The sequence below is a fragment of the Salmo salar genome, chromosome ssa13 (genome assembly GCF_905237065.1).
Source record: "Salmo salar chromosome ssa13, Ssal_v3.1, whole genome shotgun sequence".
Classification (NCBI taxonomy): domain Eukaryota; kingdom Metazoa; phylum Chordata; class Actinopteri; order Salmoniformes; family Salmonidae; genus Salmo; species Salmo salar.
Window position 1 is genome coordinate 103,010,545 of NC_059454.1, and position 25,731 is coordinate 103,036,275.

A 25,731-nucleotide genomic window follows, 5' to 3' on the forward strand; every position below is an offset into this window, starting at 1 on the left:
AGAGGTGTTAGTTGTTCTCTGAAGGTCTTGAATCATTCTGAAGGGAAGCCATCAGTGCCTGGAGACTTGTTTACTTTTAGTTGAGATATTGCTTTATTAATTTCTTCGGTGGATATTTCTAAAGTTAGTCTATCATTTTGCTCTGTCCCAATTGAGGGGAGATCAAGTGAGTTCAAAAAATGCTCTATTGTCTGTGCATCTGCCTTCTCTGGTTCCTTGTACAGATGTGTAATATGATTCAAATGCATTCTGTATTTCATCTAATTTGCATGTGATCTTCTTTGTTTTGGGGTCTTTTATTTTGAAAACGGTATTCTGTGCTTGTTGTTTCCTGAGTCTCCATGCTAGTAATTTGGTTGCCTTTGAGCCTGCTTCATAATATCGTTGTTTCAGGAACCTGAGCTTTTTCTCTACTTCTCTATAAATCTGGTCAATTTCCTGTTTTACCTTTTGAATCTCTCGTAATAGAAGAGGATCTTTGTATTGACTATGAGATCGTTCTAAGTTTCTTAGTGTTTCCTGTAATGTCAGCAGTTTCTGTGCTTTAATCTTTTTCTTGAGAGATGATGTGGCTATGATCTTTCCTCTAATAACCGCCTTATCTGCATCCCACAATGTAGCAGGAGATACTTCCTCGTTATCATTATTCTCCAGATAGATGTTCAATTCTGTCTTTATTCATTCCTTGAATGCTGGATCATTCAGCATGCTTGTATTAAGTCTCCATAGAGTATTTCTTAGTTTGCTATCAAGATGTAGAGTAAGGTAAACTCCATTACGATCTGATAAGTCGCTCTGTCCATCCTACAATCCTTAAGCCTGTGTCTATCTGCACTGTACATGTAAAAATAGTCTAACCTGGAGTGTTCAGTGTGGCGGGCTGAGTAAAAAGTATATTCTGTCTTGTGGGTTTCACGCCATACATCGAGCACTCCTAGATCCTGCAATATCCTATTGATCTTTTTAGCAACTAGACTCATGTTCCTATTTTTATTTGTGCTGTCCAATTTTGAGTTTAAAATAGTGTTAAAATCCCCTCCACAGATAAGAGTGTCAGGTTTCTGGGGTAATTCAATCAAACACCTTCCTGTAGAAGACCATGTCACTCCCTGGGGGTGTGTATACATTAAATAATGTAACTTCCTTGTTATCCAGTTTACATTTAACAAGTATAAGTCTACCCTCCTTGTCTTTTATTTCTGATATAAACTCAAAATTAACTGAATTTGGGATCAAGATTGCAACTCCCCTTCTACCCGTTTTGTAAGGAGAAAAAAAAGTATTCCTATATCCCATTTTCTTGAGTTTCTCGTGTTCAGGTGTGGATAAGTGAGTTTCCTGCCAGAATAGTATGTCAACTCTCTCCCGTTTCATCTTTGCTATTACCTTACTTCTCTTGATGGCACTCCCCAGTCCGTTTACATTGAGACTTATGACCTTAAATTCCCGATGATGCATCGATATAAATAAAAAAACCTGTGCACCATATCTGCCTGCTTATCTTGAGCCTAAAAATGAACGAAAAATCAAGAACCATAATAAAGTAAAGTGGGAAAATACTTAGGTATTTGGACTCCCATGTCAGAGGACTGTCTCCTGCCTCTGGGGTTTGAGGGGATGAGCCTGTCCGCAGGAGGGGCCCCTCGCTCAGATATGAAAATGCGTGACGTAGTCACAAACTAGACCTGTTGGAAACGAAAATAATAAGGGCGCCTGTTTCGTCGCTTATACACATCGGTTAATTACAAGTGAAACTATAACGGTCATGCGTGCATATCCTGAATCCTCCCCTTGACATGTCCTTCTGTCACCCCGTTGTCAATGTGTCATTAATCCTTAGTTAATATATATGTTATTAACGTGACTCTACTTAGTGTGTTCATAAAGAACACATACGTTTGGCTGCTCATCTTGTTCAGCATTGGGGGGAAATAGGGGAGATATTTAACCTATTGTAATGTCAACCGTAACAACCCAATGTCTTAACAGCTCGCAGTAACTATTCATTCTGTTAAATCTGGTTCAGTGTCTTCCATCTTCCTGTTGGAAATGCCTGAGTCTCTCTCGGATGTGAACGTCCTCTCGCCGAGGTGGTTTCCCTCTTTCTCCATGGCTCTGCTTGTCGATAACGATCCATGGGAGAGCCTGCTCGAGTCTTTCTGCCGGTGATGTCGCCTTTCTCCTGGCGGTATACTCCACTGGGATGCCTCTCGACTTCAGATCCTCAGCCGCCTCGTCTGCATGCTCGTATGTAACCGGGCCATTTTCCAGAAATACCCGCATTTTTGCCGGGAATGTTGTTTGGAAGCGTATACCCTTCTCTTTAAGTGCTTTCTTAATGAGGGTGTATTCTTTCCTTTTTTTCAGTATCTCTCCCGCGTAGTCATGATCAAAGAACACTCGTTGGCCTTGGAAGCTAACAGACTTTTTCCAGGTTGCATGTAAGACTTTCTCTTTGACTGAGAATTTTAGGAACCGTACTACTATGGATCTTGGTGGGGGGTTTTGGGGCCAGAGCTCGGTGTGCTCTCTCAATTCCCAGGTCAGTGTCGTCTTCAAGTATGTCTTTGAATAGAACCTCTACGAATTTGGGCATAGAGTCTTTTTCTGCGCTCTCTACTACGTTATAAAGTCTAATGTTGTTTCGACGTGAGAAACCTTTGAGTTCTGTCACTTTTGCCCGTAGTGCGTGTTGGTTTTTCAGTGACTGTTCAAGTATTTCCTTGACTGCGGAGTTCCATGTGTCCGTTTCCCCAATGCGCTGTTCTGCGTCCCCCATTCTCGTAGATATGCTGTGAAGTTCTAATTTGTTTTCTTCAAGTTTCCGGTTAACCTCTCTGGGCTAGGCGGGACGAATTCGTCCCACCTACGTAACAGCCACTTGAAGCCTGTGGCGCGATTTTCAAAACCTTAAAAATCCTATTACTTCAATTTCTCAAACATATGACTATTTTACAGCTATTTAAAGACAAGACTCTCGTTAATCTAACCACACTGTCCGATTTCAAAAAGGCTTTACAACGAAAGCAAAACATTAGATTATGTCAGCAGAGTACCAAGCCAGAAATAATCAGACACCCATTTTTCAAGCTAGCATATAATGTCACAAAAACCCAGAAGACAGCTAAATGCAGCACTCACCTTTGATGATCTTCATCAGATGACAACCCTAGGACATTATGTTATACAATACATGCATGTTTTGTTCAATCAAGTTCATATTTATATCAAAAAACAGCTTTTTACATTAGCATGTGACGTTCAGAACTAGCACAAACTTCCGGGGAATTCGCTAACATTTGACTAAATTACTCACGATAAACGTTCACAAAAAGCATAACAATTATTTTAAGAATTATAGATACAGACCTCCTCTATGCACTCGATATGTCCGATTTTAAAATAGCTTTTTGGTGAAAGCACATTTTGCAATATTCTAAGTACATAGCCCAGGCATCACGGGCTAGCTATTTAGACACCCGGCAAGTTTAGCACTCACCATAATCATATTTACTATTATAAAAGTTTGATTACCTTTTGTTGTCTTCGTCAGAATGCACTCCCAGGACTGCTACTTCAATAACAAATGTTGGTTTGGTCCAAAATAATCCATCGTTATATCCGAATAGCGGCGTTTTGTTCGTGCGTTCCAGACACTATCCGAAATGGTAAAGAAGGGTCGCGTGCATGGCGCAATTCGTGACAAAAAAATTCTAAATATTCCATTACCGTACTTCGAAGCATGTCAACCGCTGTTTAAAATCAATTTTTACGCCATTTTTCTCGTAGAAAAGCGATAATATTCCGACAGGGAATCTCCTTTTCGGCAAACAGAGGAAAAAATCACAAAGGCGGGGGCGGTCGGGTCACGCGCCTAAGCCCAGAGTCCCTTGATCGGCCACTTGAGAAAGGCGATAATGTGTTTCAGCCTGGGGCTGAGATGACGACATTCAGGTTTTTCCCGGGCTCTGAGCGCCTATGAACGACGTAGGAAGTGTCACGTTAGAGCAGAGATCCTTAGTAAAAGATAGAGATGGAAAAGAAGTTCAAGAAATGGTCAGACAGGCCACTTCCTGTAAAGGAATCTCTCAGGTTTTGACCTGCCATTTGAGTTCTGTTATACTCACAGACACCATTCAAACAGTTTTAGAAACTTTAGGGTGTTTTCTATCCATATGTAATAAGTATATGCATATTCTAGTTACTGGGTAGGAGTGGTAACCAGATTAAATCGGGTATGTTTTTTATCCAGCCGTGTCAATACTGCCCCCTAGCCCTAACAGGTTAATTTCTTTCTTGAATTCATTTAGTTACTTTCTTAGATCTTCTCGAAGTTCCCCTCGTAAGCCTGTGAGCACCTCGTGCAATTCCTCCTTTTTCACCTCACGAAATGAGGGTTCTTTTGCTGCTGCTATCTTATTTGTGCTAGTATTAGCCATCTCAGGTTCATCGACGATTATATCTTCTGCTGTCTTGTTACGGGCTGTTGTTGTAGCTCCGCAACCTTTTCCTATTTTCCCCTTTTCCATTTTGCTTAAGTTATTATAATGCTCTGAGTAAATACTTGAATTTAGGAGGGGAAATACCCAACCGATGTGCAGTACGAAAAACTAGACAGCCATTTCTTAACTTGCGTCACCGGAAGCCGCCCGTTTGGGGATGTCTGATAGTATTTCTGATTGTCTTAACTCACCACCACTAATGAGCTGTGTGTTTTCTTCACTTCAAACAGCATGTAAACAAAGTCTGTTCCTCAGTGTTTTTAAAACATTTTCCGGGTCTCTCCCTTTCGATAACATTTTACATTTTTACATTTTAGTCATTTAGCAGACGCTCTTATCCAGAGCGACTTACAAATAACCACTGAGCCTCAGCGTGAAAGGGAAAAATTGCATACTCTGATCCAGTGGAAACTTCATAAAATACCTGATTACTTCTTAGCCCTTGCACAAATACAACTGTGTTTGTCTGGAGCTCACTGGCTCCGGAAACTCTGAGTTCCCAGAATAGTTGATACAATGTTGCAAGTTTTCTAGCTAGCTGTGGGCTGGACCAGTTGATAGTTGATACAATGTTTCAAGTTCATTGTAGACAGGTGGAGTAGCGAGATGAATGAAGAACATGAACAAACTTCCATGCGTAGCCACTGTGATTTTATTGAATATGTATTTTAATAATTCTTTTTCCTGATATTTTTTTATTTGATGGCTTTATGTAGGCAATTTTTTACCTAGTTGGCAATAGAACAAAAATACTTTATTATAATTTAATTGAAACTGCTCCATGACAATGTGCATATGAAAATCATAACTGGCACGCAGATCAGTAGAAATGGTAATATTAATTGTAAGTTGGCACTCCACATGAAAAAGACTGTTGACCCTTGGTGTAGCCTATTACTGCCAACTGCAGGAGGAGGGTCGGGAACAGGTTTTTTCTTCTGGTTATCTAGATCTTTGATTCACTCTTGAGTCATTTGTGTGTCTTAATTATGTAATCAAACAGTGTGCTTAAAGCATCAGACAAGCTCAGTGTATATAGTTGATTTGATTAAAACACATTGTGTGTCTATATATAGAAAAATACAAATTTTGCAATTTTGACCAATCGATGGGTCAAAATAAAAGATTTCTTTAGTCGTGGACAGCCCTGGTGGATTTTTATGTGTGCTTGAGGTAATTGTCTTGCTGGAAGATCCACTTGCGGCCAAGTTTCATCCTCCTGGTAGAGGCAACCAGGTTTTTGGCAAAAATGGCCTGGTACTTGGTCAAATTCATGATGCAGTTGACCTTAACTTCTTGGGGCTATGTGGGACGCTAGCGTGCCACCCGTGGTGCACCCTATCAACAGCAGGTGCATTTCAAGAGCGGCAAATTTGAAACCAAATAAATGTCAAAATTCTAATTTTTCAAACATACAACTATCTTACACCCTTTGAAAGATAAACATCTCCTTAATCTAACCACGTTGTCCGATTTCAAAAAGGTTTTACGGCGAAAGCATAAAGTTAGATTATGTTAGGAGAGTACATTGACAATAGCTGTGTGTAATGTTTTGTCAATTCAAAGACAGGGTCACCAAAACCATAAAACCAGCTAAAATGATGCACTAACCTTTTACAATCTCCATCAGATGACACTCCTAGGACATTATGTTAGACAATGCATGCATTTTTAGTTCTATCAAGTTCATATTTATATCCAAAAACAGCGTTTTACTATGGCATTGATGTTGAGGAAATCGTTTCCCTCCAATAACCGGCAGTCAAGTCAGCACCACAAATTAAATAATTAAAATTAGAAAACATTGGTAAAATATTATATTGTCATTTAAAGAATTATAGATTTACATCTCTTGAACGCAATCAACTTGCCAGATTTAAAAATAACCTTACTGGGAAATCACACTTTGCAATAATCTGAGCACTGCGCCCAGAAAAATATGCTTTGCTATACAGACAAACGGCCATGTTGGAGAGATCTAAAATCGAAAATACTATGTAAATAATCCATTACCTTTGATTCTCTTCATCAGATGTCACTTCCAGGAATCCCAGGTCCATAACGAATGTAGTTTTGTTCAAAAAAGCTCATCATTTATATCCAAAAAGCTCCGTGTTGTTAGCACATGATCTAAGCCAGCCGGACTTCTCGTCATGAACGAGGGGAAAAAATATATTTACGTTCGTTCAAACATGTCAAACGTTGTATAGCATAAATCATTAGTGCCTTTTTAACCAGAACATGAATAATAATCAAGGTGGACGAATGCATTCTCTTTTATAACGTATTGGAACGAGGGTACCCAACATGAACTCGCGCCAGAGTCTAATCGGCCATCACCGTTCCATGGCTCTTGTTCGGTCAGATCTCACAGTAAAAGACTCAAAACACTTTGTAAAGGCTGGTGACATCTAGTGGAAGCAATAGGAAGTGCCAAAACATTAATCAACCCCTGTGTGTTTCAATGGCATAGGCTTAAAGGTAATTCAACACATCAGGTATCCACTTCCTGTCAGAAAATGTCTCAGGGTTTTGCCTGCCAAATGAGTTCTGTTATACTCACAGACACCATTCAAACAGTTTTAGAAACTTTAGGGTGTTTTCTATCCATATATAATAAGTATATGCATATTCTAGTTACTGGGTAGGATTAGTAACCAGATTAAATCGGGTACGTTTTTTTATCCAGCCGTGAAAATACTGCCCCCTAGCCCCAACAGGTTAACAAGGGCCCCAGGACCATTGGAAGCAAAATAGCCCCATAATATCAAAGATCATCCCTACTGTAAAATATGGTGGTGGAAGTATTTTCTGCATATGCATTGTTATTTTGAAGGCCAAACCCACCATTGGTGTGCGTGGCCAAAAACCTCTATTTTCATGTCATCTGACGATAGCACCGCCTGGCATTTGATAAACTGTATTGGCACTAAGATTAGAACCGGTGCTATGGTTATATGACATGAAAAAATAGCTATTTGGCCACGCACACCAATGGTGGGTTTGGCCTTTGAAAAAACTATGCATATACAGACAATATTAATATTCCACTTAATTCCATTGACCCATGAGGCAATTGTATAGGTGGCAGACTCTTGCTTGTAACATATTCATTCTGGTTCAGATATATGAAAGGAGAACATGTTGACCCATAAGGTCTGAAGTCTGAAGCTGTCTAGTGGTAGTCTTGTTTGTTCCATGTTCATTCTGAAAGCCATGGGTTGAACATATAAATATTTGACCCATAAGGTCTGAAGTAATAAGCTTGAAGCTCAAAGTCTAAATCTTGTTTTGTGTTGACATTGCCTAGTCTTCATTGTACCATATTCATTCTGAAAGTCATATTTTGAATATATGACAATTACCTTAACAAATGAACCCATATGAAGTTCTGAAGAATCTGGATCTGTACAGTGTTGACATAGATACAAGTGACAGCTGTGGGAGAGAGCTTCTAGAGGAAGTGACAGATATCCTAGATGAAGTGACAGCTGTGGGAGAGAGCTGCTAGAGGAAGTGTCAGAAAGCTGTGGAAGAGAGCTTCTATATGAAGTGACAGAGAGCATTTAGATGAAGTGACAGAGAGCTGTGGGAGAGATCTTCTAGATGAAGTGTCAGAGATTTGTGGGAGAGAGCTTCTAGAGGAAGTGTCAGAGATCTTCTAGAGGAAGTGTCAGAGATCTTCTAGATGAAGTGTCAGAGAGCTTCTAGATGAAGTGTCAGATCTTCTAGATGAAGTGTCAGAGTTTCTAGATAGTGTCAGAGCTTCTAGAGGAAGTGTCAGAGAGCTTCTAGATGAAGTGTCAGAGAGCTTCTAGATGAAGTGTCAGATCTTCTAGATGAAGTGTCAGATCTTCTAGATGAAGTGTCAGATATCTTCTAGATGAAGTGTCAGATATTTTCTAGATGAAGTGTCAGAGAGCTTCTAGAGGAAATGTCAGAGAGCTGTGGAAGAGAGCTTCTAGATGAAGTGACATAGAGCTTCTAGATGAAGTGACAGAGATCTTCTAGATGAAGTGTCAGATATCTTCCAGATGAAGTGTCAGAGATCTTCTAGATGAAGTGTCAGAGAGCTTCTAGATGAAGTGTCAGAGAGCTTCTAGATGAAGTGTCAGAGAGCTTCTAGATGAAGTGTCAGAGAGCTTCTAGATGAAGTGTCAGAGAGCTTCTAGATGAAGTGTCAGAGATCTTCTAGATGAAGTGTCAGAGAGCGTCTAGATGAAGTGTCAGAGATTTCTGGGAGAGATCTTCTACATGAAGTGACAGAGAGCTGTGGCAGAGAGCTTCTAGATGAAGTGTCAGAGAGCTTCTAGATGAAGTGTCAGAGAGCTTCTAGATGAAGTGTCAGAGAGCTTCTAGATGAAGTGTCAGAGAGCTTCTAGATGAAGTGTCAGAGAGCTTCTAGATGAAGTGTCAGAGATCTTCTAGATGAAGTGTCAGAGAGCTTCTAGATGAAGTGTCAGAGAGCTTCTAGATGAAGTGTCAGAGAGCTTCTAGATGAAGTGTCAGAGAGCGTCTAGATGAAGTGTCAGAGATTTCTGGGAGAGATCTTCTACATGAAGTGACAGAGAGCTGTGGCAGAGAGCTTCTAGATGAAGTGTCAGAGATCTTCTAGATGAAGTGTCAGAGAGCTTCTAGGTGAAGTGTCAGAGAGCTTCTAGATGAAGTGTCAGAGATCTTCTAGATGAAGTGTCAGAGATCTTCTAGATGAAGTGTCAGAGAGCTTCTAGATGAAGTGTCAGAGAGCTGGTTTCTGTCAAAATGTGGTTGTATGTTTGTTTTTTATAAACCTTTTCAAATATGAAATAATAATTTATTGATCTCTCTTGTGTTGTGTCATCTCTCATTGACAACAATAGATTGATGTCCATGGGAGATGACACAACACAAGAGAGATCAATAATGTTGTCAATCAATCCAGGATTAATAATTGAGGATCTCTACACCTCCCTAACATGTTTCTGTAGTGTGTTATCAGTTAAATGTGGCCACATAATTTAATCTGCGGCTTCCATTGCCTGCCTCTCCTGTATACTGCATGAGATGGTGGAGACCAGACCGGCCAACGGTTAAGGACAAAACCTCTGTACTCTTAATCAGCTTAATGCTGGCTTATTCAAAGGCGCTCTTTCAGACAGGGCAGCTGCTGCCTCCAGGCCGGGCCCAGTTTGAGGAGAGGGTGTGACTGCTGGCAGCCTGGCCGATGCAGAGAGACTGGTTGGTGATTAACAAATGTCAGTAGACTTTGGAATCTGGGGAGCAGAGTCAGGTGGCTGGGTCATGCTAGCCTGTTTTCCCGATCTTCCTCCCCTCTTTCCTCACTCCTCTCTTCCTCTCCTCTCGTCCTCCCCTCTCTTCCTCACTCCTCTCCACCCCTCTTCTCTGGCTCTTCAAGCCAAAGACTGCAGATGTTTCTGTGGGCTCTGAAAAAAAGGAAGTTCAGGCATGTTTTGCATGTTAAGACCCTGTGGGGCTTAGTTGGCAATTTCAAAATATTTTCTCTCTTCCCAATTTGTTTTAAAGAAGCTGGTGTGGTGTCATTCCAAAGGCCTGACCCTCTTAATTAATTATTTGGTTATTTTTTACTGTCATTTTTTTGGTCCCCAATAAATGTATTGTCACCAATGAATGAAAGAGCTAAGTCAGGAAGGCTAGCAAGTGCGAGGTGGTTTTGCTGAGCTACATTGCAGGCGAGGCAGGCTGAAGGACTTGAGGCACAGTACATCTGGCAGATAGATTTCTGTCAGCAGCTCTCAAGTGACTGTCTGGGCTGTCTCAGGACCCGTCACAAATAGCACCCTATTCTCTATATAGTCCACTACGCTTGACCAGAGCCCTATCGTTTGACCAGAGCCCTATTTTGACCAGGGCCCCATAGGGATCTGGTCAAACGTAGTGCAGTATATAGGGAATAGGGAGCCATTTGGGATGCAGCCTCTGTGAGGAGGATCTGATCCGTGGGGCCATGTTGTGCAGTGAGAGCACTGGCTGAACACCTAAGCACACATAGCTGGCTGGCTCCTAAAATGGCTGCCCTTGAAGCTCAAAGGATCTGCTGCACAGCTCAGTGCCTGACTGTCAGAGCGCCGACAGAGCAGATAAAAGCATTACAAATACCGTCCATTAACTTGGTGTGGCTGGCATGGAGTCACTAAACTGACACCTGGGGAGATAGTCGCAGGAACGTTCTTGATATCCATGTCAAGGATCCTGGCATTAGAATGCATCTTTGTTTTGTATTCCATGTTCCAAGTTCCGACGAGAGAGCTGCCACAGATCAGGGTGGCAACCTGACCCTGGACAACAATGAGGGAGCAGGAACTGTCTTCTCGGGGACCCACTGGCAGGCTGCAGGGGCTGTTCCAGTGGAGATTGGTTGGTTACTGGACGGACGTTAACTGTTATGGTTTCATACCAGAGGTCTGCTGACCCTGCAGCCAAACATAAGCTACAATACTAATACAAATGGACAGATGACTGAAAATAATGTCCCCTTCTACCACAGTTAGCCGTAGGAGAGGAGAAGTCACTGTGTTATTGGAGCTCTGCAACGGGTTACACTGCTCATATGGTGTACGTATGGTGTATGTTATGGTGTACGTTTACAGGACCAGGTAAAGGAAGAGTGTGTGCTCAAACTCAAATTGACATTTACTGGCCACCATTTTGCCACAGGTGCAGGAGCTTCACATAAACAGGATATATAGGCCTTGTGGTGGTATTGCAAAAGCTCCTCCTAGGACAGGAATGCTGGTGGATGTAAGATAAAGCCAGGGAGTTGAATAACACAGGCTTTCTAAAGTCAACAGCTTTTTAGTGCTTCTTCCTACCTTCTACTTTTCTGAACAGTGTATATTTGAATAAGAACTAGTGCTGGTTGTATAGACTATTTCCATAAGGGATGGTCAAACTCTATAGACATCTTACCAGTAAATAACCCCCAGAATGCTATGTTATGATCGTTCTGCCAAGGCCAAAGGATTATACAAAACAATGCATATTTCACTGGACTAAACTGTGCTAACAGAGTGAAGCAATAATCCTCTTTGAATACATGCAAATATTCATGTCCTTGGTCTAGACCAATGCACAGCGCAGATGACCTGTGGCAAATGTATTAAATATTGCCTGTTCTGCTTTCTGCAGAATTAGGCTTGGTGTTTTAGTTCAGCCTTTATTTAGAAAGTGTTAAAATCCAATAAAATATATCTAAAAAGAATAAAAAAAGAGAGTGCACATCACGCTGTGACGAGTTTGAATGTTAATGAGTTACATTTCAAGGTAATGCCGTGTGTCTCTGTGTGTCACCACACAAAGAAGTGTGGACGAGAGGCCAACACCCTTTTGATGAAATAGCTGTCATAACTGCCACATAAACAGCCATTTTATGCCCCAGTCCTGTTTCACTCTCTCCGTTTCATTAATGCTTTGAAATGTGTTTTTTCCTTTTTAACTGACACTGACTGTAGACAGAGATGGCTAATTAAGATTGCCTGTCTTTTGTGATGGTCTAAGAACTGTCCTGTGCTATTTTACCAATGTATGTATTAGTTTAACGTCCATCGTTTTGGAAACATATTTTAGAATGGGAAGCGGGTTACCATTTGGAATTGTGTGTTTTTTGTCACACTGTGTAATACTTTGTTCCACTTGGGACTAGTCTGTCCACAAGTTTGGGATTTATGTTTGTATCATAACAATACACACCAGTGTGTGTCTATGTGGCATTGGTCTACATTGAAAACTGTCTATTTGAAACAGAGAAATGTAAATGGATGGCATATCGGTGTATTTATTTGCAGCAAGTCAGTTTGACCAACAAGCAATACCATTGGTTGGTTAGAATGTCGAGGTCGGTGGTGACAGGTTGTTATCAGTTGGTCCGCGCTATCCGTGAACCTTGGGACGTCTCTACCCCGTTTAAGTTGACGTTGAAAATGTTTAAGGTAAGGATTAATGTTAGGGTTGGGGTTAAGGATTAGGGTAGGGATGTCCCAAGGACCCCGGATAGCACTGACCATTATCAGTTACATCAGTTGTGTGTTTCATCATGGAACAGAATAGCACTGCGGACACAAAGCTTTATCTTTCTCTCTGTGTGGATTGATTTAAGTCTTTTTTGGGAGGGACTTGATGCAATCTGAGGGAATTGTCTGTGTGTGTGTGATGTAAATATTGGGATGCAGTCTGACGGTTATGCGTCCCAAATAGTACCCTAGTCCCTTTTTTAGCGCTCTACTTTTGACCACCGCACATAGGGCCCTGGTCAAATGTAGTGCGCCATATCAGGAATAGAGTACTATTTGGGACGCATCCTGATGGCGCTGCTCTCCAGCTGTAGTTTATCCCAAGGTAATAAAAATGGAACAAATCAACTCAGTAATCCCTCCTCAGATTGCCCATTGTTCTTGGAACCATGCAGCAACAACAACAACAGATCTTCTTAGTATGCGCTGCGGTGATGTCAGAGCAGAAGAATCCAGCCGTCTGTAGATGTCTCTAATGTTGTCGTGTGAGACCGAGGCAGAAACTGACCAATTCTCTTGTCTTGCCTTCTCTAAGATATCTCTACTGTTGCATTTCTATCCCAGGGTTTTAGCCTAGACTCATTTCTATACCAGGGTTTTAGCCTACACCGGGTCTAGGCCTAAATACTTTTGTGTTTCCACCCATGTGGCCTAAATGTGACATGTCACTTTAATTTCTTTCCCTACTCACCCATTCTCTTCTCTTGTGTTTTTCCTCGCCAGGTTTCCCTGATTTTCCAGGGAGTCCTCAGCGATGGAGGTGCTACAGTGCGATGGCTGTGACTTCCGTGCTGAGTCATATGACGACCTCAAGGCTCACATCCAGGATGTCCACACAGCCTTCCTGCAGCCCACGGACGTCGGAGATGGAGAGGGGGGCGGGAGTCCCTGCCAGTCCAGGTCAGACTCTCTTAACTCCCCCAGCCAGACAGAGGGGGAGGAGGAGGATGAGCAGAATGAATCTCCCCAAACTGAAACAAGTAAGGGCACTCCATCGACTGTGTTGTGTATGGACAAATGATTATGATTTTGATTGTCATCATTATTATGAATGATATAGATATATGTATAGGTATGTCTTATACTTTACATATTTATAGGTCTTATACGTACATATTTTATATATTTATATAAAGATGCATATAATTATTAAAGGAAAGATTGATTCAAGTTTTACACTGGTCTCTTTTGCTATTCTTTCTTTCCCACAGGCCACTGCTTCGAAACAGACTTTTCCATCTCGAACCAAATACCATACAACAAGTCAGCAAACCAGTCAGCAAACCAGTTATTCCAGTGTAAGATCTGTGTCCGTTACTTTAGATCCAAATCTCTCTTGAGTAAACACACCAAGAAGGTACATGGAGCCACACTAAGTGGTGGGAGCTCACCAGCATCCCAGGCATCCAAACAGTCCAACTACAACATCCTTATCCATGATAGTCTTGGGAAAGTGTTCTCCTGCCAGTATTGTACATACAAGTCTCCACGCAAAGCCAGGATCCTGAAACACCAAAAGATGTATCATAAAGGCAAACTTAATCTGGACCCCCCAGAATCTCAGTCTGAGGCTGTTGAAGAATCTGAGGCATTGTCGTCTGAGGAACCCAGTGAGGAACTAGAAGAGGATGTGGTGGAACGTGGCATCTTGGAGTCCATGGTTAAACCTCTGGGGAAGTCCAGGAGGAACCAGGCTCTTCGTGGGGAATGGTGTGATAACATGATGAAAAACAGCAACATGGCGAAAAGGATCTCAACCATCCACCCAGGTGGAGAAGGAGAGGGAAGTGCAGGCTCTTCTAAATCGGATTCCCCCTCTTCCCCAAGAAGCCCTCCTAACTCCAATATGGTTTCCAATGACCAGAGTGTTAATGAAGGCTCCTCAGTAGCCAACTGCTCAGTTTTCAAGTTCAGCAAGACCGCCTCTGGGATATCACCCTATCAGTATTCACAGATCCAATCGGTAGCGCCCAACAGCACAGGATCCTCCATTTTGTCTGAAAGGTCCACCTTCGTGATGTCTGATGTCTCCAACTCTGCCATAGAGATGGATTCAGGCATGCTGGATGACCCTAGGAGCAGCTCTGAAGAAGACGACGATGAACTGGGTGACGAGGATGACCCCAAATACACCGACCCGTTGTCAGCCGGTGATTCTGCTAAGCAGCTTCTGTCTGAGGAGGATAACAAGATGCTGGAGACTAAAGGGATACCGTTCAGAAGGTACATGAACAGGTTCCAGTGTCCCTTCTGCTCTTTCCTCACCATGCATCGCAGAAGCATCTCCCGTCACATCGAGAACATACACCTGTCTGGTAAGACTACAGTGTACAAGTGTGATGTGTGCCCCTTCATCTGCACCAGCCCTCTCAAGTTAGGCACGCACAAGCAAAGCCACTCCTCAGACTGGGACACCATGGACTTGACCAGTGAAAGCCCAGGTCCTCAGAACGAGACTCCAGAACCAGTGAACGGAGGAAATGTTGCTCCTTCCAAAGTCAATGGGAAAAAGCTAAACAGTGTGCTAAATGACCTTAATCAGCAGAACCCTCACCGCTGTACACTTTGTAGCTTCTCGACCACCACCCTGAAAGGTCTGAGGGTTCACCAGCAACACAAACACTCCTACTGTGACGAAATGCAAGCTGTCGTTCTGGAGGAGTCAGCAAATGAGCAGCAGGACTCTGAATTAGAAACGCTCTCCAATTCTCAGAGCTTCGTACAAAAAACCCAGACTTCGATTCTTGGACTTGGATCCAAAAAGCACTTAACCGGGAAAACAGCAAGAAAGTCCATCAACGACCTACCTTTGGATCTGTCTCCAGTCAAAAAGAGAACTAGGATTGATGAAATCGCCAACAACCTTCAGAGCAAGATCAGTCAACAACAGGAGGATCTGGTGATTAATCTGGAAGAAATTGATGATGAAGAGGAAGGAGAGCTCAACATTGATGAAGATGCGGGCAGAGACAAGGAGGAGAATGACAGCGATAGTAAAAATCATGGCTACGTTTACAACAAGCTTTACGAAGGCCGGGTGGGGAAAAGAAAAAGAACCCTTACGTCAAAGCTAAGAAACATTCCCATTGCGCTGACACTCTCTGACGATGAGGACAACGACTCTGCTGATCCTAAAGCTGATCTCCAGGACCAGAGCAGCCAAGACAGCCGGGACACTTCTTTCCATGAGAACCTGGACTATTCAGAGGTCTCTGGGGTCGCACGCTTCTATTGCAAGCACTGTGACTACCACAACAAGTCAGCCCGCAGTGTGAGCACCCACTACCAGAGAATGCACCCTTATATCAAGTTCAGCTTTAGATACATCCTCGACCCCGAGGATCAGAGCGCCGTCTTCCGTTGCCTGGAGTGCTTCATCGAATACACCAACTTCAACGATCTTCACGATCACTATATGGATCACCACCCAGAAGCCAGCAATGTGCTGAACTTCAACCAGCCAGATCTGGTGTACATGTGCCGCTTCTGTTCGTACACAAGTCCAAACGTCAGGAGCTTGATGCCCCATTACCAAAGAATGCACCCTGAAGTGAAAATAAACAATGCTATGATCTTCTCGAGTTACGTGGTGGAACAGCAACACAAGGGTGCAGAATCTCAAACTCTGAGAGAAATATTAAACTCCGGTCCCAAGAGTTTCACCTGTAGCTCTTCCACTTCCACGCCCAAGTCCTCATCCAGTCCTGCCCACAAAAATGTTGCAAAGACGCAAGATACAACTGCAGAGACGGAAGCCCTGAAAGAGGGTGGTAACGTTGTGGTGTATGACTGTGAAGTATGCTCCTTTGCTAGCCCTAACATGCACTCTGTTCTAGTTCACTATCAGAAGAAGCACCCAGAGCAGAAGGCCTCGTATTTCCGCATTCAGAAAACTATGAGGGTTATCACTGTTGATAGGCCACTGTCAGCAGGCAGCTCTTCCTACAATGTCAACATACCCACCCCTGTGAAGTCATCCAGCGCCACAATGCCATTTGGTACGGATGAGGAGATCTACTACTGTAAACATTGTGTTTACAGCAACCGCTCTGTTGTGGGTGTTCTTGTCCATTATCAAAAGAGACATGCAGAAATAAAAGTGACAGCGAAATACATCAAGCATGCCACTCCCACCCCTGGGTTGATGAAACTAATGGATGAGCTACAGATTGCACCTCCAAAGCAGTTCCTCAAACAGTTCAACAACAACGGATTCGATGGATCCAGTAATTCCCACGGTAGGGTTGGCACAGAGAAGGGAGAAGCAGAGATGCTCTTCTTCTGTCAGCACTGTGACTATGGGAACCGCACTGTAAAAGGAGTGCTGATTCACTACCAAAAGAAGCACAGGGACGCAAAGTCGAATGCTGACCTTGTACGCCGGCACACTGCAGTGGTCCGCAGTCAACGAGAGCGAGCTCAGATGGGCCAGTCAGGCACTGCAGCCTCTGCCATTGCTCCTGCTGCTCCTGCTGAGATAGAAACGTCCTCCGAAACCCTTCGCTCATTGAAGTGCAGGCACTGCTCTTATACATCTCCATACGTGTATGCCTTGAAGAAGCACCTGAAGAAGGATCATCCTACTGTGAAGGCCACAGCCATGACAATTTTACACTGGGCGTACCAAGACGGCATCCTGGAGGCTGGTTACCACTGTGAGTGGTGCATCTACTCCCACGGAGAACCCAACGGGCTGCTCTTGCATTACCAAAGACGCCACCCAGAGCACAACGTTGACTACACATACATGGCCAGCAAGCTGTGGGCAGGGCCTGATACTACTGCCTCCCAGCCGGGAGGGAACACTGGGGACACTAAGCACTACCAATGCAGAGATTGTGCCTTCGAGGCTTGTTCCATCTGGGATATCACCAACCACTACCAAGCTGTCCACCCCTGGGCTGTCAAAGGGGATGAGTCTGTGCTACTGGACATCATCAAAGGTCAAAGGTCCCAAGCGACACTCCACCCGTCGATGGCTAAAGGACCACCATTTATTTTTCTTCCGACTGAGCACGATGAAGGCCCACTGGATATCCCTACGCCACCTCAAGAACACCTCCAACACCATCCCAGGCTCTCCCACACAAGCAGCTCTATCTCAAACAGCCCGTACCAGTGCACTGTATGTCTGTCTGAGTATAACAGCCTACATGGACTTCTAACACACTATGGCAAGAAACACCCAGGCATGAAAGTCAAGGCGGCTGACTTCGCACAGGAAGCTGATATCAATCCAAGTTCGGTTTACAAGTGCCGCCACTGTCCGTATGTGAACTCACGCATCCATGGAGTTCTCACTCATTACCAGAAGAGGCATCCGTTGGTGAAGGTCACCGCGGAGGACTTCTCAGACGATATAGAGCAGGTTAAAGATATAACTGAAGTGGATGACAAGTGCAAAACCCAAAGACAGGGCTATGGTGCGTACAGGTGCAAAATGTGTCCTTACACTCATGGGACATTGGAGAAACTGAAAATTCACTACGAGAAATATCACAATCAGCCAGCTTCAGATATGTTCAAGACTCCCCACATGCAATATTCCACAGTGAAAGATGAGCCGGTGGCTGAATGCAGTGCCACGAGTCTATCGTCAGAGGTACAAGAGGTCAGCGAATTCGAACTCGCTCTCACCCAGTTCCCCATCAACAAAGGAGAGGCCCATGCTGTGTTTAGGTGTCAGCTCTGCAAGTACTTCTGCTCGACCAGAAAAGGCATAGCTCGACACTACCGCATCAAACACAACAATGTCAGAGCTCAGCCGGAAGGCAAGAACAATGTCTTCAAGTGTGCTCTCTGTTCGTACACCAATCCCATTCGCAAAGGCCTGGCGGCTCACTATCAGAAGCGTCATGACATTGATGCCTACTACACACATTGCCTGGCAGCCTCCAAGACGTTGACGGAGAAGCCCAGTAAAGTGGTGGTGCCCTTGGCGTCGGAGGCGGAAGGGTCAGAGCTGACCGAGGAGTTACGGTTGGCCGTGGAGAGGAGAAAGTGTTCGCTCTGTGCTTTCCAGGCCTTCAGCAGGAAGAGCATAGTCTCCCACTACATCAAACGCCATCCAGGAGTCTTCCCCAAACGGCAACACTCCAGCAAGCTTGGACGCTACTTCACTGTACTCTATGCCAAAGAACCCGAACCTATCGAAGAGGTGAACAAAGTGGTGGAGGTTGAACCGAAGCCCGAGCCAGAGGGAGAGGTTGCCGAATGGCTGCCGTTCAAGTGTCTAAAATGCTTCCAGCTATCCTTCAGCACGGTCGATCTGCTCTCCATGCACTACAACGACCATCACAGTGGCAAGGACCTGAAGCGGGACTTCGTCATCCACCCCAGCCTTACGGAGGATGGGACGGAGACAGAGCTCTATCAGTGTGCCCACTGTGAGCTGAAATTCCTGGGCCTTCCTCTCCTCAGCACTCACCTGATGAACCATAACGAGGAGTTCCAGAAGCGGGCGATGAGGCAGGAGAGGAGGAGACAGCTCCTTAGCAAGCAGAAGGCATCTGAGCCACCAGAGACAAAGACTGAGAAGGTGAGTTGTAGAGTTCAAGGACAAATTATTTATCATCTCAGTAAAATACTAGATGTGCTCAGAGTCGAATGAGACAGGCATAATAAGCAAGACTATAGGGAGCGTTTATCTTAACTCTGCATTGTTGGAAAAGGACCCGTAAGTAAGCATTTCACTCTTAGTCTAAAATGTAATGGCTAAAATAGCAATGTTACCCATAGTATTGAATAACGAATATGAAATGTTTAAGTATTATTTTAAGAAATTTAATCAGCAATAGAAAATATCATTGCAACTAGTCTTGTGAAAAGCAACTTGTTTACAATTTTGACTGACCACTCCTCCCCCACCCGTTTTCCCTTTCTTTTAGCTGGTGAACAATGCTGACAAAGCTCCAATCGGCTACAGGTGTAACTTCTGTGTGGAGGTCCACCCCACTCTCAGAGCCATCTGTAACCACCTGAGGAAACACGTCCAGTACGGGGAGGTCAAGGAGGGCCATGTCAAGGTAATGATGATCACATAGCCAAGGGTTTGGTAACATACGGGTGTCACACATACTCTTGACAAGTCTTACAGTGGATTATAACTGCATCATAATGCCTTCTACCTGCAGCTGCAGCTCTAAGTATAGGGGGTTTTCATCAGTATTCAGTCACTAGTCCATTTAGACTGTAGAGTTAGTTGGTTCATTGCTTATATAAATGTAAATGCTTTATATGCATATTATTAATGTACGTGAATTAAGATGGTTAAATACATTCTTACAAATAGAAGTAGGATTTATTATTATATGTGTTTTCATCCCATAACACATTTTAGCTCTTTACCTCTCATTAAAAAATGATCTCAGCTGAAACTGAAAGGTTACTTCTGAAGCTGCTTTTTAAATATTTAAAATTCCCCAAAAACGTATCTCTAAAAGCCACTGTGTTCCCCGTTCTCTTTGGTTCAGAGTCCGTCATGACTTGTGACTCCTAGCCCTCAGAGACCCCCACACTGCTGAGGTCTGTTTTTAGGGGGCAGCAGGGTTCTGTTTTCAGTTTTGTTTATTGCAACGGAGGCCGATGGGTAGACAGTCTGTCAACTTCCCCTGGAGAAAACAAGTGTGGTAGTCCCTCCCTCTCGTTGCAGGGCAGGCAGGCACCTGGGTAGACAGTCTGTCAACTTCCCCTGGAGAAAACAAGTGAGGTAGTCCCTCCCTCTCGTGACAGGGCAGGCAGGGGAAAAAGAAGCCATAACTTTGAGTGCAGCGGATAACCGCTTGGACATTAGTATTCCACTGAGCTTGCCAGGGACTTGGCAAAGGGAGGACAGGCCTGAAGATTTAAAGCCTCACCCAAAACGGAAGCCAAATTAATGCCTGGTTGATTCTGCGGGCCATGCCACTCCAGGGAGGCCACTCCAGGCCGCTGTAATACTGTATACGGAAGATGGAATGGCTGAAGTCCTGTCAGAAAGAGAGCGAGAGAAGCCATCTCCATGATGGCACCGACTATTAGGACTAGAAAACAAAACAAAACCACTCTGGAAATTTGCCCCCAACTAAAAGTGTGGTGGAAATATTTTGAATATGAAGAGCAAGTCAGTCAGAGAAATACAGCTTATAGCAAATATTTACACTGCATATTTGTTTCATATGAACATTTAGGCTATTACATGTTTCTGTACTAATTTGTACTAGATCTTTTGCCATTTACATTGGCCCTGGCCTGTCCCCTAGCTCTCCCAGAGGGTGGGTGAGAATAGGCTGACGGTGCAAGACTGGCTAGCTCTGCGGACGCCCATCTTATTTATGGTCCTATGAAGTGCGGGGTCAGGTCCTTGAGCAGAAATAGTGAGCTTCCTGTAGGCCATAAAAAGCCAGGTTGGTTGTCTGTTGGCCGTCATGTCTGTGTGAGAGAGCGAGAGAGAGAGAGGAGGGAGAGTTTGCGAGGGGCACAGGACAGAAAACACTTTGTGCTGCCTTTCCCAGATCAAGGAAGTGGGATATGCAGACCAGAGCAGGCCGTGGTCTTATTCATTAGGCAACAAACAACGGAAAACGGACTGAAACAGGGAGGGACTACATGGACTTGCCATGTCTCTGGTCTCTGGTCGCCTGGTCTCTGGTCGCCTGGTCTCTGTCGGGGCGTCTTCAAGGTTAATGTCCACATAATCAACTACAGTCACAGGAGGGCAAAGTTAGTTCTCTTTGACTATTAATGAGGAAGGTCTGTTAAAAAACAGATCCTACTTTAACCATCACCAACTGTCAGATTAAAGAAACCACACAGAATACCTGGTTAGTGTTAGTGGTAACAGCAGTAGTAAGAATTTAGTAGTTCATTATGTAGACCTTGGGAATTGGCTCTACTTTCACAAGGCGTTTTAAACGTTGACTAGAAAAACCAATCAGTGTCTTAAAGCCCTACTTTTACTCCTAAACCATTTTCTAATTTACTGTATCTCTACAGTATGTCTAATTTACTGTTCTCTACGGTATGTCCAATTTACTGTTCTCTACGGTATGTCCAATTTACTGTTCTCTACGGTATGTCTAATTTACTGTATCTCTACGGTATGTCTAATTTACTGTATCTCTACGGTATGTCTAATTTACTGTATCTCTACGGTATGTCTAATTTACTGTTCTCTACGGTATGTCTAATTTACTGATCTCTACGGTATGTCTAATTTACTGTTCTCTACGGTATGTCTAATTTACTGTATCTCTACGGTATGTCTAATTTACTGATCTCTACGGTATGTCTAATTTACTGTTCTCTACGGTATGTCTAATTTACTGTTCTCTACGGTATGTCTAATTTACTGTTCTCTACGGTATGTCTAATTTACTGTTCTCTACGGTATGTCTAATTTACTGTATCTCTACGGTATGTCTAATTTACTGTTCTCTACGGTATGTCTAATTTACTGTATCTCTACGGTATGTCTAATTTACTGTTCTCTACGGTATGTCTAATTTACTGTATCTCTACGGTATGTCTAATTTACTGACCTCTACGGTATGTCTAATTTACTGTATCTCTACGGTATGTCTAATTTACTGATCTCTACGGTATGTTTAATTTGCTGTTCTATACGGTATGTCTAATTTACTGTATCTCTACGGTATGTCTAATTTACTGTTCTCTACGGTATGTCTAATTTACTGTTCTCTACGGTATGTCTAATTTACTGATCTCTACGGTATGTCTAATTTACTGATCTCTACGGTATGTCTAATTTACTGTTCTCTACGGTATGTCTAATTTACTGATCTCTACGGTATGTCTAATTTACTGTATCTCTACGGTATGTCTAATTTACTGTTCTCTACGGTATGTCTAATTTACTGTCCTCTACGGTATGTCTAATTTACTGTTCACTACAGCAGGGTTAGGCAACGACAAGCCCGCGGGCCAAAACCGGCCTGCAAGTGATTGTTTTTGGTTTGCAAAGTTTTTATAAAAAAACAACAACAAAAAACAATTGGTGAAAAAAGACCAGGAATTCAGCAAGAAATGAGTTTAATTTAGGAAATATGTTCTCAAGTATTTCCACAAATAAAAAAAGAGACTTATGCGATCGTGTATCCAATGTAGTCAAGGTAGGAAATAATTGTTCTTTTCAAATACAATATATTTTTGGGCTTAGCTGCGGTCAATTTGCAGTGTAGAAATGATTCTGATTACGTTCCTACCCCCTGACCATCCACTCCGACAGGAAAAGGGCCGCGGCTGAATCTGGTTGGCTATCCCTGCTCTACAGTATGTCCATGCCTGTAGGGAGGTTATTCCAATTTAAGTTCAATCACAGCTAGCAATATTGTTTTCAATTAAATTCAGAAATCAAATAACATATTCGGCCATGATGGTGTGACTGACTAGGTTCAATCTCAAGTTCTCTACGCACCACGAGACTGTGTTATCCCAGTGAGCCAAAGCCTAAAGCAAGGTTAGTTTGGTACAATGGCAACAGTTTGGAGTACATTAGTCAGGACGACGTGTTAACTGCCAAAGCATATGGAAATTATAAATAAATATAGCTGCTATAATGCTGTTCTCCCTCTGTCCTTCACCTCAGCAGGAAGTCACAGATGTACCATTGTCCACCATCCCGGGAGAGAACAGCATCACCAACGGAGAGGTGGAAGAGGTGACCGACAACTCCATCATGGAGACATCCCCCAAGGACATGACGATGGTCGCCACAGCGCGGTGGTCGCCGGGGAGGCTGTTGCCATAGAAACGACGGAGATGGAAGTTGGGGTGGTGGCGCCCGTCGGCCAGCAGGTGAAGGAGAGGCTTGTTGGGGGACACCCGTGCGCTCAGTGCGACCGCGTCTTCATGTCCATGCAGGGGCTGAGGTCCCACGAGAGGAGCCACTCGGCCATGGCCATGTTCACCAGAGAGGACAAGTACAGCTGCCAGTATTGCCAGTTCGTCTCCCCCTTCAGACACAAGTAAGAGGACATAATATAGACTTAAAGAGATAATATAAATGATTGGTTCACTGCTTGTCAAACACACACAAAGGGCATACAGTACATGTATATATCAGAGGCATTCTGGGATTTGGAGTTCAATTTTGTAGGCCCTCTGAATTGTTTAAGATTGAGTGTGTTGCTGTTTCGATGAATAGAGTCCTCTAATGTCTTGGTGTGTGTGGCTGTGTTCTGTATGGCGTTTACTCTACTGCACCTGTCTCCTTAGCTGTGCTTTATTTCAACATTCTCTCTGGATGGAATGGAGCCTAAGTGCCAGTCTGTTTGTGATTGACAGGAAAGAGCACAAACAGATCAGGCACCAGGTTAGCTGGAACACACATTGCCTCCAAAGCTCACTCCAGTCCACTCCAGTGAGACGCTGCAGGCATGGCAGACATTTTGATTTTAATTTGTCTTCTTATCCAAAGCTGAAAGACTTCATCTTTGTTGAGCTCCATTGTGTAATCCCACTGTACTGCATGTGCCCTGACCCAGAAAGGAAATGCGTTCCCATGCCACCCAAGAGGCTTGGATGAAAACACACTAATATTCCCCAGATATGTTCTATGTGGTTTGCAGTCAGACACAAAGCGATACACTAGGGATACAGGGACTGTGGTAGATGTTTTCCCCTACGGCCTCTGCTCAATAGTCATTGGAAATTGTGGTTTTGAAAAAGGAAGTTATATGAAAACAGATTCCCTCTGCTTCCCTGAAAGCATTCTGTTGTGATGTGTTGGAACATGTGTGAAGACATTTCTTTCTCTATATCTCTCTTTGTCTCCTTCTCTGTCTGTCTCCTCTCTCTCTCTCTCTAACCCTCTTCCTCCTACTTCCTCTCTGTCTCCATCTCTTCAGTCTGGACAGACACGTGCAGTCCCACCATGGGCACCACAAGCCTTTCAGATGCAAGCTCTGTCCCTTTAAGTCTGCCTACCTGAGTCGCCTGAAGAGTCACCTACACAAAGCACACGCAGGTAGAAAACAACCACAACACACCTCACGGAGCTCTATACAACTACCTGAAACAGACAGTGTTCATGGGTGGTCCGAAATAGAACTCTATTCCCTATACACCCACGTAAAGAAAATACTATAGTATACTATGGTGTAAATATTGTTTTTGCAGACAAAAGTCTGCAAGAACACTACAGTGAATGCTGTATTATACTGTAGTATTTACTGTAGAATACTGTATTATACTGTAGTATTTACAGTTGACTATAGTATAAATACTGTAGTAAAAGAAAACTGTAGTATATACTATAATAATTAATGTAGCGTTTTTGTGGACTGTACTATACTGTAGTATTTACTGTAGTGTTTTTGCGGACATTACTGTAGTATTTACTTTAGTGTTTTTGTTGAATTATCTTTGACACGGAAATGGAGGCTTTCTCCTTTAGGAAACCTACTGGAGAAATACTAAAAGAGCACATTTTCCATAACCTGTAGGTAGGTATGTAACTGGGATCTGAAAGGATAATTCAGGGCTTCTGCTCTTTTCTATCACCTGTAGGGAACACGTTGTATGGTCTTCACTTGGCATGTAGGTTTTTCACTCATGGGTGGCACAAATTATGAAATGTTTTTGCGGACATTACTGTAGTATTTACTGCAGTGTTTTTTTTATAATACTGTAGTATTTACTATAGTATTCTACAGTATACTACAACATTCTATAGTAAGTACTGCACATGATCAAGGGATACTACAGTTTACCTTGGTATTTTACCTTGGTATTTTACCTTGGTATCACCAATCTGCAGTGTGTACGGTTTACCTTGGTATTTTACCTTGGTATTTTACCTTGGTATTTTACCTTGGTATCACCAATCTGCAGTGTGTACGGTTTATCTTGGTATTTTACCTTGGTATTTTACCTTGGTATCACCAATCTGCAGTATGTACGGTTTACCTTGGTATTTTACCTTGGTGTCACCAATCTGCAGTGTGTACGGTTTACCTTGGTATTTTACCTTGGTATCACCAATCTGCAGTGTGTACGGTTTACCTTGGTATTTTACCTTGGTATTTTACCTTGGTATCACCAATCTGCAGTGTGTACGGTTTACCTTGGTATTTTACCTTGGTATCACCAATCTGCAGTGTGTACGGTTTACCTTGGTATTTTACCTTGGTATTTTACCTTGGTATCACCAATCTGCAGTGTGTACGGTTTATCTTGGTATTTTACCTTGGTATTTTACCTTG

General features: G+C 43.2%; 1 protein-coding gene and 1 non-coding gene across 2 annotated transcripts in view; one reads left to right on the forward strand and one right to left on the reverse strand.

Annotated features, from left to right (window-relative positions):
- Positions 1 to 25,731, forward strand: part of LOC106568460 (zinc finger protein 462-like) — a 76,035-nt gene that overhangs the window by 29,108 nt on the left and 21,196 nt on the right. Inside the window, 6 exon segments of the mRNA XM_014138829.2 lie at positions 13,253 to 13,509; positions 13,741 to 19,067; positions 19,417 to 19,554; positions 23,115 to 23,229; positions 23,232 to 23,493; positions 24,376 to 24,494. Of these exon segments, the coding sequence (XP_013994304.2) occupies positions 13,284 to 13,509; positions 13,741 to 19,067; positions 19,417 to 19,554; positions 23,115 to 23,229; positions 23,232 to 23,493; positions 24,376 to 24,494 (6,187 nt within the window). The 5' untranslated portion in view covers positions 13,253 to 13,283.
- Positions 24,906 to 24,958, reverse strand: LOC123726251 (U7 small nuclear RNA). The gene has a single exon (XR_006758643.1). It is a non-coding gene; the product is annotated as a U7 small nuclear RNA (small nuclear RNA).